The sequence below is a fragment of the Puma concolor genome, chromosome B3 (genome assembly GCF_028749965.1).
Source record: "Puma concolor isolate L17-30 chromosome B3, mPumCon1.1.hap2, whole genome shotgun sequence".
In the NCBI taxonomy this organism is placed as follows: domain Eukaryota; kingdom Metazoa; phylum Chordata; class Mammalia; order Carnivora; family Felidae; genus Puma; species Puma concolor.
In genome coordinates this window covers 94,549,772-94,568,659 of record NC_141672.1, presented here as the reverse complement: position 1 = coordinate 94,568,659, position 18,888 = coordinate 94,549,772, and the positions used below count along the sequence as shown (strand labels likewise).

At 36.9% G+C, this 18,888-nt stretch overlaps 1 protein-coding gene across 5 annotated transcripts in view; it reads left to right on the top strand.

Moving 5' to 3' along the window:
• The window catches only part of FAM227B (family with sequence similarity 227 member B), a 206,083-nt gene that overhangs the window by 147,567 nt on the left and 39,628 nt on the right, over positions 1-18,888 (top strand). For all 5 annotated transcript variants that reach the window (XM_086710650.1, XM_086710652.1, XM_086710651.1 and 2 more), the window contains one exon: positions 18,683-18,780. In XM_086710650.1, coding sequence (XP_086566776.1) covers positions 18,683-18,780 — 98 coding nt within the window. The remainder of the gene's footprint in view (positions 1-18,682; positions 18,781-18,888) is intronic.

Sequence of the window (18,888 nt, the reverse complement as noted above, 5' to 3'; positions counted from 1 at the left end):
TGTCCATTAGTATAGTAACTCAAACATCCAAGCTGAAGAAGACTTTATCTCATTCACCATAATCAGTGAAGTAGGGAGAAGAGAACTCAATGAACTGTAAATTGGCTCTTAAATCTTTCTCTCAAAAACAAAAACAAACAAACAAACGCATCATTTTGACTCAGATTTCATTACTTCATTGCCAGGAGCAAGTTGCATGGCCATGCTTATACAGTAAAACCTTGGATTGCGAGTAACTTGTTCTGTGAGTGCTCCACAAGATGACCAAACATCTCTAATAAATTTTGACTTGATACATGAGCAATGTCTTCCAATACGAAAGTCTCGTGAAGCCAAATGCCACATGACCACAACTGAGACAATGGTTCTCTCTTTCTCGCTGCAGAGGAGGAGGAGAAATAGGTAGAGGAATCCCTCACTTTTACACACAGCTAAGTGTGTAAAATGTGGGAAACAGTGAAAATTTTGCGGAAGAGCACCACCGGAATAAGGCTATAGCAGTGAATGAATCTAAGGATATAGATATAGCAGTGAGCCATGAATCTAAGGATAATGCAATGTCACATTTCCATGGAATCCTCAAAAGGAGGCATAAGCAAGTGTCATTGGTTCCTTGTTAAATTTGCACGAAAAGAAAAAGATTCCATTCAGCCAATAGATAGCAGGGATTGTGTCAGTGATAGTGAAAGTCATCCTACACAATAACCCTCCTCTCTCTTGTCTCCCTCACACCAGCCGTGAAGGTTTTCAAAGTTAAGTGCTGGTTAATTTGTTAATTTTTGTTTATATTTTGTATTTTCTTTATTATTTTGTATTATATTACAGTATTGTAATCATTTTTATATGAATATTTTTATTTTGTGGAACAAATCAACTGAGTTTCCATTATTTCTTATGGGGAAATTCACTTTGATATACAAGTGCTTTGGATTACAAGCACGTTTCCAGAACAAATTATGCTCGCAAACCAAAGTTTAACTGAAAGTTTAAAGAGGAAAGAAGCAGGACGCCTGGGGGGCTCAGTCAGTTGAGCCTCCGACTTCAGCTCACGATCTCAGGTCATGATCTCACAGTCCGTGAGTTCGAGCCCCGCGCTGGGCTCTGTGCTGACAGCTCAGAGCCTGGAGCCTACTTCAGATTCTGTGTCTCCCTCTCTCTGCCCCTCCCCTGCTCATGCTCTGTCTCTCTCTGTCTCAAAAATAAATAAAAACATTTAAAAAATACATATAAAGAGGTAAGAAGTTACCATGTGCCTTGGAAGGATGAAAAGGTGAATATTTATTCTGAACACCCCAGTTGATTACTGCACTTTCCCTAGACAAGCTCTGTGTTTAATATAATGTAAAAAAAAAAAAAAAACTGTGTTGATGTAGTGAATACAGCCAGAGTTGAGTCTATAACATTGTGCTGTGTTGACAAAGGAAACAAAGACAATGCAAAATCTGGGGCACATGGGTGTCTCAGTCAGTTGAGCATCCGAATCTTGATTTCGACTTAGGTCATGATCTCTTGGTTCATGGGATCAAGCCCTGTGTCGGGCTCTGCAATGCTTGGGATTCTCTCTCTCTCCCTCTCTCTCTGCCCCTCCCCCACTCATGTGCACACATGCTGTCTCTCTTTCTCTCTAAAAATAAATAAATAAACATTAAAAAAATTCAATGCACAATCTGGTAAAATGGATCTATAGATGGTGGGAAAATTCCATTTTAATACCTAGCTTTTTGCGGTCTACCTTAATTGGAAAATGTCTCCATTCTCCAATGCAGAAATAAACAAAACTCAGTCACACCTCAATATTTTCAATATTTTCTCTCAACAAAGCTTTATAAGTATGAAGTAAAAGTGAGTTTGAATTTATACTCCTTAAGAAATAATCTTAATAACAACATTTGCCTACATTTATATAACCCTTACAACATGCTAGGTACTGTGACTTGCATATATTATCTCAATTTTAACCAGTTAATATGTCTGTAAAGTAATTATTATCCAATTATATTTGAAGTAACAGAAGCTTAACAAAATTAACATGTCCAGGGTCACTTAGTCTACAGATGGCAGAGCTGGCATTTAAATCTGTGTCCATCTGACTCCAAGGCCTATGTGCTTCACTACCACACTAGTCTCCTTTGGGAATGCAGGTTAAGTTCACATGTATGTACTTTAAACTACTGGTCAAGTGGGTCAGATCACCTATCCCCTGGGAGAGAAGAAGACCTGGCCTGCATGATAAGCCTCCCAAACTCTGAATGAAATTGTCTTGGAGCATATGCCTGCAGAGAGGGTTTATATCCTTTTAAGGTCATTTTAAAGGAGGATCAAGCTCTCAAAATTCTCTGCCATTTGTGGAACGTTCACAGATAGCTATGATATTTTTCAAAGAAAAGTAGGAACGATGGTTTGAAAAAAAGTATTTATAAAATAATACACGTAAAATATTGTCCCAAGAAACAAGTGTTCCAATAAATAAAAAACACCATACAGGATGCATAAAATACAGCAAGAAAAGAAACTAAGAAAGATTTAAGGAAAATATTAACACTTCAATACATAGTATTGTCTTATTTTTTTTAAATCTTAGATACAAAACCTAAACTATTATTACTCATAGCAGAACAATTTAAAAGGCATCTTTATACCATAGTTTCTTTATACTAGTTTCCTTATCCTTTGAATGGTAAAGTGAACACAAGGCCAATCTGGTATAGTGTGACTGAGTAATTCAGAAGGTGAAAAACAAAATTCTTTTTTCCCAATTCTTTTGCAATTCTCAATCTGCAACTGCAAGAATTCCTGTGTTCTTGTGACACTTTCATGTTTTCTCTCACTGTAGCTCTATCATACTGCATTGCAATTATATAAGAACATGTCACAGACTTGTCCTCTCCTCCCCCACACAGACAATGAGCCTTGTTGTCTTCATCTTTGTATCCCAGGCCTTGAACATGTAGTTGAAATTCAGTAGACGTTTGTGAAATGAGTGAGTATGGGTAACATGACTGATAATTTTAATACATAGCAGTTTTTTATTTATAGTACCTAATCAGAGTAAACTACCCTGGAGAAACTGAGGAGTTAATCCAAGCATCTTAGTCAAAGCTCTTTCGGTTGTAACAGAAATCCACTTAAACCGGGTAATGGAATGTTAAAATGAGGCTGTTTCTGTCTTCGTTTCTTGTGAGGTCATAAAGACTGATGACATCAACAGATAATATCCTAAAGACCTTCTTGCAGGCCATTAGCCTACTGCCTCCAGACTATAAAAGATGGTGATGAAGGAATATTGAAGAATCAAAAGAATTCCTTAAGAGGAAAGTATTAGAGTACTTCTCTCCTCCAGCCCAGAGAGAAAGAGCTTGGGAAGTTAAAAAGACCAAGAAACAGGTTTCTGCCAACTTCATTCAAACCCAAGTGTCGTGTACTTGGAGTAGTATGACAACTGATATGGCCCATCATTAGCACATGAGACTACATATGAGTCCAACCACATTGCACATTATCATTCTTTTTCAATTAAAAAGGGCCATATTAGTGGTGTTTTCATTTCTTTAAATACTGATGAAGTTGAACTTTTTTTTTCAAAAGATTACCTACCAGTTTTATTCAGTTTTATGACTTTTATGTCCTTCATACAGTTTTTGACTAAGATTTTTGTTTCATCTGTCATTTTATTAGAAATTGTTTTCCCAGGAATAAGAAAGGGGTCCACTTTCTTTCTTTTCCATGTGTATATCTAGTTTTTCCAACACCATTTATTGAGGAAACTATCTCTTCCCCACTGCGTATTTGCCATGCTTGTAAAAACTTAGTTAATTGTTTATGTATGAGCAGTATATGATTAGGTTTGTATCTGGGATCCTATTCTGAAGTGTGATTCCTCCAACTTTGTTCATTTTTGTCAAGATTGCTTTGTCTATTGGGGATATTTTATGGTTCCATACAAATTTTTAAGACTGTTTTTTTCTTATTCTGTGAAAAATGCCATTGGAATTTGGATAGGAATCACACTGACTGTGCATATTGCTTTAGTATGGACATTTTGACAATATTAGTTCTTTGAATCCATGAAAATATCTCTCCAGTTATTTGCATCTTCTTCAATTTCTGTATCATCCTTTTATAGTTTTTAGTGAACAGATCTTTCACACTCTTGGTTAAATTTAATCCTGAGTATTTTATTCTTTCCAGTGCAGTCATAAGTAGGACTGTTTTCTTCATTTCCTTTTCAAGTAGATTATTGTTGGTGTGAAAAAATGTAACTGGTTGTTTATGTTTATTTTGCTGCATCTTTACTGAACTTCTTTATTAGTTCTAATAGGAATTTTTTAATTGCATCCGTAGGGTTTTCTACATATAAAATCCACATCACTTGCAAAAAGAATCTTACGTCTTCTGTTACAGTTTTGATGCCTTTTATTTCTTTTTCTCATATGATTACTCTTGCTAGTATTCCTAGCACTGTGTTGAACAGAAGTGGCAACATTGCCTGTGACCGATATCAGAGAAAAAGTTTTCGGTGTTTCCCCATTGATTCTAATGTTAGCTATGGGTTTTTCATAAACAGCCTTTATTGTGTTGAGGACATTGTCTTCTATATTTATTTTACTGAGAGTTTTTATCCTGAATGAATGTTATTAAACTTTGTGAAATGCTTTTTCTGCATCTATTGAGATGATCATGTGGTTTTTATCTTTCATTCTGCTGATGTGGTGTATCACATTGATTGATTTGCATATGTTAAGCCAACCTTGTATCCCAGGGATAAATATTATTTGGTAATGGTATATAATTTTTTTGATGCGTTGTTGAATTTGATTTGTTAGAATTTTATTGAGGAGTTTTGCATCTATGTTCATTAGAGATATTGGTTTATAGTTTTCCTTACTTTTGGTATCTTTGTCTGACTTTGGTCTCGGGTGATACTGGCCTCATAAGATGAGTTTGGAAGTATTACCTCTGTTTCTATTTTTTGGAAGTTTTAAAAGGATTGATATTTATATATCACTGAATGTTCCGTAGGATTCAGTCATCCTGCCATCTGGTCCTGCATTTTCCCTTATTGGTAGATTTTTTTATTACCACTCCAGTCTTCTTATTTGTCATTGGTCTGTTCAGGCTATCTGTTTCTTCCTGATTCAGTTTTGGTAGATTATAAGTTTCCGAGAATTTATCCACTTCTTCTAGGTTATTCATTCAGTTTATTGGTATATAATTGTTCCCAATAGTCCCTTATGATCCTTGGTTTTTCTGTGGTTTCAGTTGTAATGTCTCTTTTATTTCTGATTTTATTTGAGTCCTCTTTTTTTTCTTGATGAGTTCTAAAGGTTTGTCTATTTTATCTTTTTAAAAACCAGTTCTTAGTTTCACTATTGTTTTCTATTATCCTATAATCTTTATTTCACTATTTCTGTTCTGATCTTTATTATTTCCTTCCTTCTATTTACTTTGGGCTTAGTTTATTATTCTTTTTCTAGTTGCCTGAGGTGTAAAATTAGGTTGTTTAATTGAGATCTTTCTTATTGCTTAACCTAGGCATTTATCATTATGAACTTCCCTCTTAGAACTGCTGTTGAAAGAGCCCATACATTTTGGTATTTTTCATTTTCTTTGTGTCAAGATTTTTTTTTTATTTCTGTTTTGATTTCTTGTTTGATCCATTAGTTGTTCAGTGGCATGTTGTTTAATCTCCACATATTTGTGAAATTCCAATTTTCTTCTTGTAATTGATTTCTACTTTCATACCACTGTGGTCATAAAAGTTTCTTGATATGATTTCAGTGTTCCTAAATTTGTTAAGGCTTGTTTTGGAGGATCCTGGGAAGATGGTGGCGTAGGAGGATGCTGGGCTCACTGTGCGTCCTGTTGATCACTTAGATTCTACCTACACCTGCCTAAATAACCCAGAAAACTGCCAGAAGACTAGCAGAACAGATTCTCCAGAGCCAAGCGCAGACAAGAGGCCCACAGAAGAGGGTAGGAAGGGCGGCCAGGCCGTGCGCGCTACACGGACTGGCGAGAGGGAGTATGGGCGGAGGAGTGGCCTGTCGGCCAAGCAGAGCCCCTGAGTCTGGCTTGCAAAAGCAGAGGGGCCAGACAGAGTGTGTTCAGACAGCGAGCGGGACTTGAGATCTGGAAGGTTATAAGCTAACAGCTCTGCTCAGGAACGGGAGGGCTGGAGGACAACGGGAGGGAGAGTTGTTGAGACCCGGATGACAGAGCTCAGCTTGGCGGGGAACAAAGGCCCTCGCCAGCGCCATCGTCCTCGCCCATCCCCCAACCAAAATCCCAAAGGGAACCGGTTGCTGCCAGAGAACATGCTTGCACCCCGCGAACACCCAACACTGTGCTTCTGGGGATCCATCCCGCTGGCGGGTCTGACTCCCTCCCGGTGCCGCAGGGCCCCTCCCGAAGCGGATCTCCAAAGGAAAAACGCGCTGAGCCTACCCCTCCCACCTCCATGCACCTTGCCGATCCACCCCAGCTAATATGCCAGATCCCCAGCACCACAACTCTGGCAGTGTGCAAGTAGCCCAGACGGGCCACGCCACCCCACAGTGAATCCCCCTCCTAGGAGAGGGGAAGAGAAGGCACACACCGGTCTGACTGTGGCCCCAGCAATGGGCTGGGGGCAGACATCAGGTCTGACTGTGGCCCCGCCCACCAACACAAGTTATTCAAGACAGCACAGGGGAAGTGCCCCGCAGTCCCGCACCTCTCCAGGGACTATCCAAAATGAGGAAACGGAAGAATTCCCCTCAGAAAAATGTCCAGAAAATAACAACAGCTAACGAACTGATCAAAAACGATTTAAACAATATAACAGAAAGTGAATTTAGAGTAATAGTCATACAATTAATCGCTGGTCTTGAAAACAGTATAAAGGACAGCAGAGAATCTGTTGCTACAGAGACCAAGGGACTCAGGAACAGCCAGGAGGAGTTAAAAATGCTATCAATGAGCTGCAAAATAAAATGGAGACAACCACAGCTCGGATTGAAGAGGCAGAAGAGAGAATAGGTAAACTAGAAGATAAAATTATGGAAAAAGAAGAAGCTGAGAAAAAGAGAGATAAAAAAATCCAGGAGTATGAGGGGAAAATTAGAGAAATAAGTGATGCACTAAAGAGAAATAATCTACGCATAATTGGTATTCCAGAGGAGGAAGAGAGAGGGAAAGGTGCTGAAGGTGTACTTGAAGAAATAATAGCTGAGAACTTCCCTGATCTGGGGAAGGAAAAAGGCATTGAAATCCAAGAGGCACAGAGAACTCCCTTCAGACGTAACTTGAATCGATCTTCTGCACGACATATCATAGTGAAACTGGCAAAATACAAGGATAAAGAGAAAATGCTGAAAGCACCTAGAGATAAACCTCCTCTAACATATAAAGGGAGACCTATAAGACTCATGACCGATCTCTCTACTGAAACTTGGCAGGCCAGAAAGGAATGGCAGGAGATCTTCAATGTGATGAACAGAAAACATATGCAGCCGAGAATCCTTTATCCAGCAAGTCTGTCATTTAGAATAGAAGGAGAGATAAAGGTCTTCCCAAACAAACAAAAACTGAAGGAATTCGTCACCACTAAACCAGCCCTACAAGAGATCCTAAGGGGGATCCTGTGAGACAAAATACCGGAGACATCGTTACAAGCATGAAACCTACGGACATCACAATGACTCTAAACCCGTATCTTTCTATAATAACACTGAATGTAAATGGACTAACTGTACCAACCAAAAGACATAGGGTATCAGAAAGGATAAAAAAACAAGACCCATCTATTTGCTGTCTACAAGAGACTCATTTTAGACCTGAGGACACCTTCAGATTGTGAGTGAGGGCATGGAGAACTATTTATCATGCCACTGGAAGTCAAAAGAAAGCTGGAGTAGCCATACTTATATCAGACAAACTAGACTTTAAATTAAAGGCTGTAACAAGAGATGAAGAAGGGCATTATATAATAATCACAGGGTCTGTCCATCAGGAAGAGCTAACAATTATAAATGTCTATGCGCCGAATACTGGAGCCCCCAAATATATAAAACAATTAGTCACAAACATAAGGAACCTTATTGATAAGAACGTGGTAATTGCAGGGGACTTTAACACTCCACTTACAGAAATGGATAGATCACCTAGACACACGGCCAATAAAGAAACAAGGGCCCTGAATGAGACATTGGATCACATGGACTTGACAGATATATTTAGAATTCTACATCCCAAAGCAACAGAATATACTTTCTTCTCGAGTGCACATGGAACATTCTCCAAGATAGATCACATACTGGGTCACAAAACAGCCCTTCATAAGTATACAAGAATTGAGATCATACCATGCATACTTTCAGACCACAATGCTATGAAGCTTGAAATCAACCACAGGAAAAAGTCTGGAAAACGTCCAAAAGCATGGAGGTTAAAGAACACCCTACTAAAGAATGAGTGGGTCAACCAGGCAATTAGAGAAGAAATTAAAAAACATATGGAAACAAACGAAAATGAAAATACAACAATCCAAACGCTTTGGGACGCAGCAAAGGCAGTCCTGAGAGGAAAATACATTGCAATCCAGGCCTATCTCAAGAAACAAGAAAATTCCCAAATACAAAATCTAACAGCACACCTAAAGGAAATAGAAGCAGAACAGCAAAGACACCCCAAACCCAGCAGAAGAAGAGAAATAATAAAGATCAGAGAGGAGTAAACAATATAGAATCTAAAAAAACTGTAGAGCAGATCAACGAAACCAAGACTTGGTTTTTTGAAAAAATAAACAAAATTGATAAACCTCTAGCCAGGCTTCTCAAAAAGAAAAGGGAGATGACCCAAATAGATAACATCATGAATGAAAATGGAATTATTACAACCAATCTCTAAGAGATACAAGCAATTATCAGGGAATACTATGAAAAATTATATGCCAACAAATTGGACAACCTGGAAGAAATGGACAAATTCCTAAACACCCACATGCTTCCAAAACTCAATCAGGAGGAAATAGAAAGCTTGAACAGACCCATAACCAGCGAAGAAATTGAATCAGTCATCAAAAATCTCCCAACAAATAAGAGTCCAGGACCAGATGGCTTCCCAGGGGAGTTCTACCAGACGTTTAAAGCAGAGGTAATACCTATCCTTCTCAAGCTATTCCAAGAAATAGAAAGGGAAGGAAAACTTCCAGACTCATTCTATGAAGCCAGTATTACTTTGATTCCTAAACCAGACAGAGACCCAGTAAAAAAAGAGAACTACAGGCCAATATCCCTGATGAATATGGATGCAAAAATTCTCAATAAGATACTAGCAAATCGAATTCAACAGCATATAAAAAGAATGATTCACCATGATCAAGTGGGATTCATTCCTGGGATGCAGGGCTGGTTCAACATTCGCAAATCAATCAACATGATACATCACATTAATAAAAGAAAAGATAAGAACCATATGATCCTGTCAATCGATGCAGAAAAGGCATTTGACAAATTTCAGCACACTTTCTTAATAAAAACCCTTCAGAAAGTCAGGATAGAGGGAACATACTTAAAGATCATAAAAGCCATTTATGAAAAGCCCACAGCTAACATCATCCTCAATGGGGAAAAACTGAGAGCTTTTTCCCTGAGATCAGGAACACGACAGGGATGTCCACTCTCACCGCTGTTGTTTAACATAGTGTCGGAAGTTCTAGCATCAGCAATCAGACAACAAAAGGAAAGCAAAGGCATCAAAATTGACAAAGATGAAGTTAAGCTTTCACTTTTTGCAGATGACATGATATTATACATGGAAAATCCGATAGACTCCACCAAAAGTCTGCTAGAACTGATGCATGAATTCAGCAAAGTTGCAGGATACAAAATCAATGTACAGAAATCAGTTGCATTCTTATACACTAATAATGAAGCAACAGAAAGACAAATAAAGGAACTGATCCCATTCACAATTGCACCAAGAAGCATAAAATACCTAGGGATAAATCTAACCAAAGATGTAAAACATCTGTATGCTGAAAACTATAGAAAGCTTATGAAGGAAATTGAAGAAGATATAAAGAAATGGAAAAACATTCTGTGCTCATGGATTGGAAGAATAAATATTGTCAAAATGTCAATACTACCCAAAGCTATCTACACATTCAATGCAATCCCAATCAAAATTGCACCAGCATTCTTCTCGAAACTAGAACAAGCAATCCTAAAATTCATATGGAACCACAAAAGGCTCCGAATAGCCAAAGTAATTTTGAAGAAGAAGACCAAAGCAGGAGGCATCACAATCCCAGACTGTAGCTTCTACTACAAAGCTGTAATCATCAAGACAGCATGGTATTGGCACAAAAACAGACACATAGACCAATGGAATAGAATAGAAACCCCAGAACTAGACCCACAAACGTATGGCCAACTCATCTTTGACAAAGCAGGAAAGAACACCCAATGGAAAAAAGACAGTCTCTTTAACAAATGGTGCTGGGAGAACTGGACAGCAACATGCAGAAGATTGAAACTAGACCACTTTCTCACACCATTCACAAAAATAAACTCAAAATGGATAAAGGACCTGAATGTGAGACAGGAAACCATCAAACTCCTACAGTAGAAAGCAGGAAAGACCTCTCTGACCTCAGCCGTAGCAATTTCTTACTTGACACATCCCCAAAGGCAAGGGAATTAAAAGCAAAAATGAACTACTGGGACCTTATGAAGATGAAAAGCTTCTGCACAGCAAAGGAAACAACCAACAAAACTAAAAGGCAACCAACGGAATGGGAAAAGATATTTGCAAATGACATATCGGACAAAGGGCTAGTATCCAAAATCTATAAAGAGCTCACCAAACTCCACACCCGAAAAACAAATAACCCAGTGAAGAAATGGGCAGAAAACATGAATAGACACCTCTCTAAAGAAGACATCTGGATGGCCGACAGGCACATGAAAAGATGCTCAGCGTCACTCCTCATCAGGGATATAGAAATCAAAACCACACTCAGGGGGTGCCTGGGTGGCTCAGTCGGTTGGGTGTCTGACTCAGCTCAGGTCATGATCTCACAGTCCGTGATTTCGAGCCCCATATCAGGCGCTGTGCTGCCAGCTCAGAGCCTGGAGCCATCTTTGGATTCTGTGTCTCCCTCTCTCTCTGCCCCTCCCCTGCTCATGCTCTGTCTCTCTCTGTCTCAAAAATAAATAAACACATTAAAAAAAAAATAAAAACACACTCAGATATCACCTCACGCCAGTCAGAGTGGCCAAAATTAACAAATCAGGAGACTATAGATGCTGGCGAGGATGTGGAGAAACGGGAACCGTCTTGCACTGTTGGTGGGAATGCAAATTGATGCAGCTGCTCTGGAAAACGGTGTGGAGGTTCCTCAAAAAATTACAAATAGACCTACCCTATGACCCAGCAATAGCACTGCTAGGAATTTACCCAAGGGATACAGGAGTACTGATGCATAGGGGCACCTGTACCCCAATGTTTATAGCAGCACTCTCAACAATAGCCAAATTGTGGAAAGAGCCTAAATGTCCAACAACTGATGAATGGATAAAGAAATTGTGGTTTATATACACAATGGAGTACTACGTGGCAATGAGAAAGAATGAAATATGGCCCTTTGTAGCAACATGGATGGAACTGGAGAGTGTGATGCTAAGTGAAATAAGCCATACAGAGAAAGACAGATACCATATGTTTTCACTCTTAGGTGGATCCTGAGAAACTTAACAGAAACCTGTGGGGGAGGGGAAGGAAAAAAAAGGGGGGAGGTTAGAGTGGGAGAGAGCCAAAGCACAGGAGACTGTTAAAAACTGAGAACAAACTGAGGGTTGATGGGGGGGTGGGAGGAAGGGGAAGGTGGGTGATGGGTATTGAAGAGGGCACCTTTTGGGATGAACACTGGGTGTTGTATGGAAACCAATTTGACAGTAACCTTCATATATTGAAAAAAAAAAAAAAAAAAAAAAGACTTGTTTTGTGACCTAACATATGATCTATCCTGGAGACTGCCTCGCATGCATTTAAGAAGAATGTGCATTCTGTTGCTTTTGGGTGGAATATTCTAGAGATGTCTGTTAATCCATCTAGTCTAAAGTGTCATTTAAAGTCAATGATTTGTATTGATTTTCTGTATGAATGATGTATCCATTGATGAAAGTTGGGTATTAAAGTCCCCTCTGTTATTGTATTGCTGTCCATTTTCCCCTTTAGGTCTGTTACTATTTGCTTTGTATATTGGGTGCTCCAATATTAAGTACATAAATATTTACAAATGTTATATCCTCTTGTTGAAACGACCCCTTTATCATTATAGAATGACCTTTGTCTCTTTGTTACATTCTTTGTCTTAAAGTCTATGTTGTCTAATATAAATAAAGCTACCCCAGCTTTATTTTCATTTTTATTTACATGGCATGTCTTTTTCTATCCCTTCATTTTCAGTCTGTGTGTGTCCTTACATGTGAAGTGAGTCTCTTGTAGGCAATATATGGATAGGTCTTATTTGTTTGTTTATCCACTTAGCCACTCTTTTGATTGGAGAATTTTATTACACTTACATTTATAGGTAATTATTGAAACTTATGTGCTTAGGTAATTATTGAAACTTATTGCCATTTTTAAAATTGTTATCTGGCTGTTGTGTAATTTCTTTTTTCCTTTCTTCTTCTCTTGTGATACGATGATTTTTTTTTGTAGTGATATGCCTAGATATTTCTTTATACCTATTGTTTACTATAAGTTTTTGCTTTGTTATTAGTTTGAGGCTTACATAAAAAAACTTACATTTATAACAGCCTGTTTTAGATTGAAAACAACTTAAGTTCAAACACATTTTAAAACTTTACGTGATTATTCCTCCTCCATGTTTTATGTTTTTGATGTCACAGTTTCTTTTTACCTTATGTATTCCATTAACAAATTCTTGATTATAGTTTTTAATACTTTTGTCTTTTAACCTACATACCAGATTTGTAAGTCATTAAGTCACCACTCTACAACATCAGAATATTCTGAATTTTGCTGTATATTTACCTTTACTAGTGAGATATATACTTTCATATGTTTTCCTATTACTAATTAACATCCTTTGGTTTCAGTTTAAAGAAGTCCCTTTAGGGGCACCTGGATGGCTCATTCAGTTGAGCGTCCAACTCTTGATTTCAGCTCAGGTCGTGACCCAAGGGTCGTGGGATCGAGCCCCATATCTGACTCCACGCCAAGTGTAGTCTGTTTAAAATTCTCTCTCTCCCTCTTCTCTCCCCCACTCACGCTCTCTCTCTCTCAAAAAAAAAAAAAAAAAAAAAAAAAAAAGTTCCCTTTAACACTCTTTGTAAGCCAGTGATGAACTCCTTTTGCTTTTCCTTGTCTGGAAAACTCTATCTCTTTTACAATTCTAAAGGACAACTTTAGAGTGGTCTTGTTTGGCAGAGTTTTTTTTTTCTTTCAGCATTTGAAATATATCATTCCACTCCCTTCTGACTTTCAAAGTTTCTGCTGAAAAATCTGCTAACAATCTTATGGGGGTTCCCTTGTGCATAATAACTTGTTTTTCTCTTGCTGCTTTAAGAGCCTCTCTTTGTCTTTAACTTTTGACAATTTAATTATAATATGTCTTGATATGGGTCTCTTTGGAGTTATTTGGAACTCTCTGGAATTCCTTGATCTAGATGACTGTTTTCTTCCCCAAGTTAGGGAAGTTTTTAGCTATTATTTCTTCAAGTAAGTTTTCTGACCCTTTCTCATTTCTCCTTCAGGGTCCCCTATAATGCAAATATATGATCTGCTTGAGGTTGCCTCATAAGTCTTTTAAGCTATCTTTATTCTTTTTGCTTCTTCCTCTTTTCCTTCTCCTCTTCTCCCCTCTTCTCCTTCTTTCCCTCCTCCTCCATGTTCTTCATCTTTCTCTTCTTTACTGCTCTTATTGGATGATTCCACTGTCTTGTTTTCACATTTGCTGATCCTTTCCTCCATGTCCTATAGTGCTTCTATTGAACCCTTCTTTTTTTAAAAATTTGTTTTAATGTTTATTTTTGAGAGAGAGAGAGAGAGAGAGAGAGAGAGTGTGAGGGAGGAGCAGAAAGAGGGAGACACAGAATTGGAAGCAGGCCCCAGGCTCTGTCTGAGCTGTCAGCACAGAGCCTGATGTGGGGCTCGAACTTATGAACCATGAGACCATGACCTGAGCCAAAGTTGGATGCTTAACCAACTAAGCCACCCAGGCACTCTTTTATTGAATGCTTCTATTGTATTTTTCAGTTCCATTATTATATTCTTTGCTCTGTAATTTTTGTTTTGTACTTTCTTATATTTTCTATCTCTCTGTTGAAATTCTCACTTTGTTCTTGCATTGTTCTCCTGACCTCAGTGAACACCTTTATGACTTACTTTGAATTCTTTATCAAGTAAACCACTTACTTCTATTTTGTTAAAAAAATTTTCTGAGGTTTTAACTTGTTCTGTAATTTGGAACATATTCTTATGTTGTTTTCATTTTCTTGGACTCTGTGTTGGTTTCAATGCATTCAATAAAACAGCCACTTTCCCAGTCTTGAAGGAGTGGCCTTTCCTGGCCCTACCTCTTGGTTTCTCTCAAACCTTTGTGATTTGTTAAAATAGGCTACTTTGTTTAAGAACAAAGTGGTTTCCAGTAGTTGAGGGTATGCCAAGAACTGTCCGTTTCCCAAAGGGAAGGATCTCAGCCAACATTTAGATTCAAGCTGAGTGGAAGCAAGACCCTCAGACAGCAACTTTGAAAATATGCAAATAAACCTCTTTCAGGAGAAAATTAGGAGATGGAAATTTCTGTCTGTTCTCTCTGCCTTGAGCCCTGGGGCGATAGTCTATTAAGAACTATTGCTTTGTTTGCTACTGTCCTACTGAACCCATGAACACAAGCCCTGCTAGCTACCAGAACCATGCTATCAAGGGATGTGTCCTCTGGATAGTGGCCACAAAAGTCTGTGCTCTGGCTTTCTCTTTTGTAGAACATTTTTAGATATGGGAACATGGTTTCAACATAGAACCCATCAGTGATAAGTTCATGTAATCATTAATCTCAAGAATGTAAAGAATTTATATGACACCAGGCAAGACTGTCAAGGCTTGGTTATAATATAAAAGTAATCCCAATTCCTTTTAATTTTATTATTTTCAACAATTATAGTTTATATTACTGTGTGCAATGAAATTAGTCTTAATTTTTGTTTCATTTTTAATGTTCTTATGTAGATAAATTTACATATGATATAGGAAAAAGGAATTTCCCAGACAGTATGTCCTAATTTTTGCTTCAGAACTCATTCAGAACTTCAGATCGAATTTCCTTCAACAACATCTTTGATCAAGTCAAGCTTAAAAGCTATTTTGTTTTACATTTGTAATGTGTGGCTCCACAGTGCCTTAGTTCATAAATACACTAGTTCTTTATTTCAGATACTTGCCACTTAGCTCTTTACACAAAAACTATAGAAATATTTAAAAACTAATCACTTGTGTTTTGCAGCTATAACTTGTCTAAGTAATAATATGAGATTTAGTTCTTAAAGACACAGATATAATACCTAGTAAGCAGTAATAGAAAGAAATAACTTCCCAAGCCAAAATAAAGGAATAATACTGTATTTTCCTTGGGAAACAAATGTGATATGAATCACTATTATATATTACACATAAAATCTTGATGTTCTTGGATATACTAAATTTAGTTCAAACTTGGTGAAACCCAAGGATGCTAGAGGTAGCCTACTTACATGCATATAGCACTTCATAATTAACAAAGTGCATTTATACTTGAACTCTCTAACCTCTCTGTGAGATTATTTATAATTATGTATGTTAGATTAACATTACTAGGAGAAGAAAGTTAATTGTACTTTAGAACATTGTGAAGAAGTCCTTAATGCTTCATTTTGCCAATTTAAAACAAATCATATATAGAGAAGGGGGAAGATGATTCTGTATGTAGCTAAGTAGACAGATGTAACTTGTTTGACATCTAATATGTAAACAAACCAATGACTGGGCCTGCAAATTGTAGGACTGAAGGGACTTGGAGAAGTATATGTATAGGATCTGAAAAAAATCTGGGAATCATGATAAAAAAACATATGCAATAAAGCAGTAAGGACATACTCATGGGTGTGCAGTACTTGCTTTGAAATAACTGTATCATTTTCCTATATTACTAAAACAAAATTGTATTTGTTTTATTTCTTATTTGCTCAGATCACATCTATTTTGCATGACTACTTGTGTTTTCTCTTTCCTTTGTTTCCCCTTACACTTCAACACTAGATGAAACTCTCCAAGAGCAATTCTAGTTTAACTTAGATATAAATGGATCTCTGAGTAATGCTTTTTTTGTGTGTTTCTCTAGTTTATTCACTAACTGTATTGATATATGCATGAAGTTTAATTTCGCCAAATTATGGGGATTATTTGCATCTCAGAAAGACTACTAATACTAAAGTAAAAACTACAAAGGTGGATAAAGATAACCATACTTACTTGCATAAGTGTCTCCCTTTTAAACATTCCTAAAATAAATAGGGGATAGTTGTGGAATTGAATTTTTTCCAATGTAAGTGGAGTAAGACTGGAATATTTTGTCACTAGTGAAATTTCTGAAGACTAGTAAGAATAGATGAGACATTTTCTTATGGTTTTATCAAATAGGATTATTTTTGGTTTTTCAAATGATCTTCTCAAGCTTTTAGGGATATGAGAACAGAGGATATATGAAAACTATAATCAGGGAAAATTAATATTTTCACCTAAAATAAATTATGGATTAGGGAACTATAGGAGAAAAAAGCTAATAAATATAGTCGTTTTAAGATTACTTATATCATATCCTGGTGGAATTTTTCATTTTTGTAGAATTTTCTGAAATTTTTTTTACTCTGTCACTCCTAAAATTTCCTTGCTTTGTGTTTTTTATTTAGTTCTTACTTTTTTGTCTTTTGCTATTATTCCCAGATTAAGATTTTTGCCTGATATTAATGTATATGACCTTCTATTGATTAATTTTACAACCAAAGTTAAGTATTCTCAAAAGTAAGGTTTTTATTGTAGGTACAATAGACATGAAGTAGAGATCCTTATATTATTAATATTATATCTGTTCATACAGACTAGGAATTATGTATTATATAATTATGTATTTAAGGATGATTCAAAATGGAGAAAGTTTTATTTTTATAATTATCCCTCTCAGGGAATATTTGTATTGGTTTTTTATTTATCTTGTTTCTTTAGACAAATGAAGGCAAATACAATATACTTTTACATTCTCCCTTTTATACTAAAGGTATATATCGTCAAATAATATACTCTGCTCTACACATTGCCTTCATCACTTAATGATATGACCTATAGATCTCTTCTTATCAGTATAGGGATCTTCCTCATTTCTTCTTACAACTGCATAGTGTTCCATCAAATCGGGTGCCTTAGTTTATTTAACTAGTACTTGACTGCTATTAAATACATGGGCTATTTATAAACCCTAAATTTTATAAATTACACCACAATCAATAAACTTGTACATGTGTTCTTTCATACTGTGGAGGAGACTGTGTACGACATAGTCTCAGAAAAGTGATTGCTGGGTCAAAGAGAAAATATGTCTGTATTTTTGTAGATACTGCCAGATGTCCCTCCATAAGGGGTTGTTTGCTTTTGAGCAGGTTTTAAAGGAAATAAATTTATATGCTTTATTACCTTTCTTGCCCATTCTAACTCCAACTTAATCTAAACCTGGTTCCACTCAAAATTCTAAAATGCTAGTTCCTTCCTAACTCATTCTTTACTCTGCCAGAGACAAATGCCTACTTGCCTCTAGCATTTCAGGCTGATATTAATATCTTTTAACGTCTGATGTAAAAAATCAATCCAGGTGACTTTCCTTAACTCTTCAGAGCTGTATCATCAACATTACAATCTGTAGATCCAATTAGTCTACCTGGTAATTGATAATAACAATCATGCCAGAAGCTGGTACAAACCTCAGATTACTTGTTTTCTCTGTTCTGTGTTAAGATATCCTTAATAACTAGCTTGTTCTTTTAGGCTGATTGAACTGCTGATTAAACTACAATTCTCCTTTTCTTTAAAACATGGCAAGATTTCCTTGTTATCTTCATGTATCTTCATGCTGGTTGCAGGGGAAACTTACCAAATCTTTCCTTATTTGGATTTGTTGGCAATAGATGGAAAAGGTGGACCCTGACATGCAGAAGCCCAAGCCTCCTATTGCATTAAACTAGAGGGTCATGGACAGCCCCAGACCCTAAAGCAAAAGACCTAGGCCTGTGTCTTAAATGATACCTTAGAGCTATAGCTTAGAGTCATACAACTTCCTGCACTTAATTATCCCATCTGTAAATTGTGGAAAATCTTACTTATCTCACAGAATGGTTTGTGACAGTGAAATGAAAGAGATAATGTAAGTGAATGAGTTTTATCAATTCTAAAGCCCTGTTAAGTAAAAATGAGATGGTATATTTATTTCCTCTAACTGAGGCAAGCTATAACAATATCCTAACCTCTTCTCTCTCATCCATCCATCCATGGCTCTTTTCATGTTTAGGGCACATTGCTAGAAGAAAATTACGCTTTTTTTTAAAGAAACAAAAACAGAATATTTAGGAAAATATTTTATTTTCTCTTTTAGCGATAGACTTCAATATGATGAAAATTTTAAAGAACCCAAGAGCATACACAATGCCCACATTCAAGGAAGAATCAAGTGTATCAAGTCTAACAACAAAGGTTTGGAGCATAATAATTATAAAAAATGTTCTTACTTTTTTTTTTAATGTTTATTTTTGAAAGAGAGACAGAGAATGAAACAGAGCACAAGCAGGGAAGGGGCAGAGA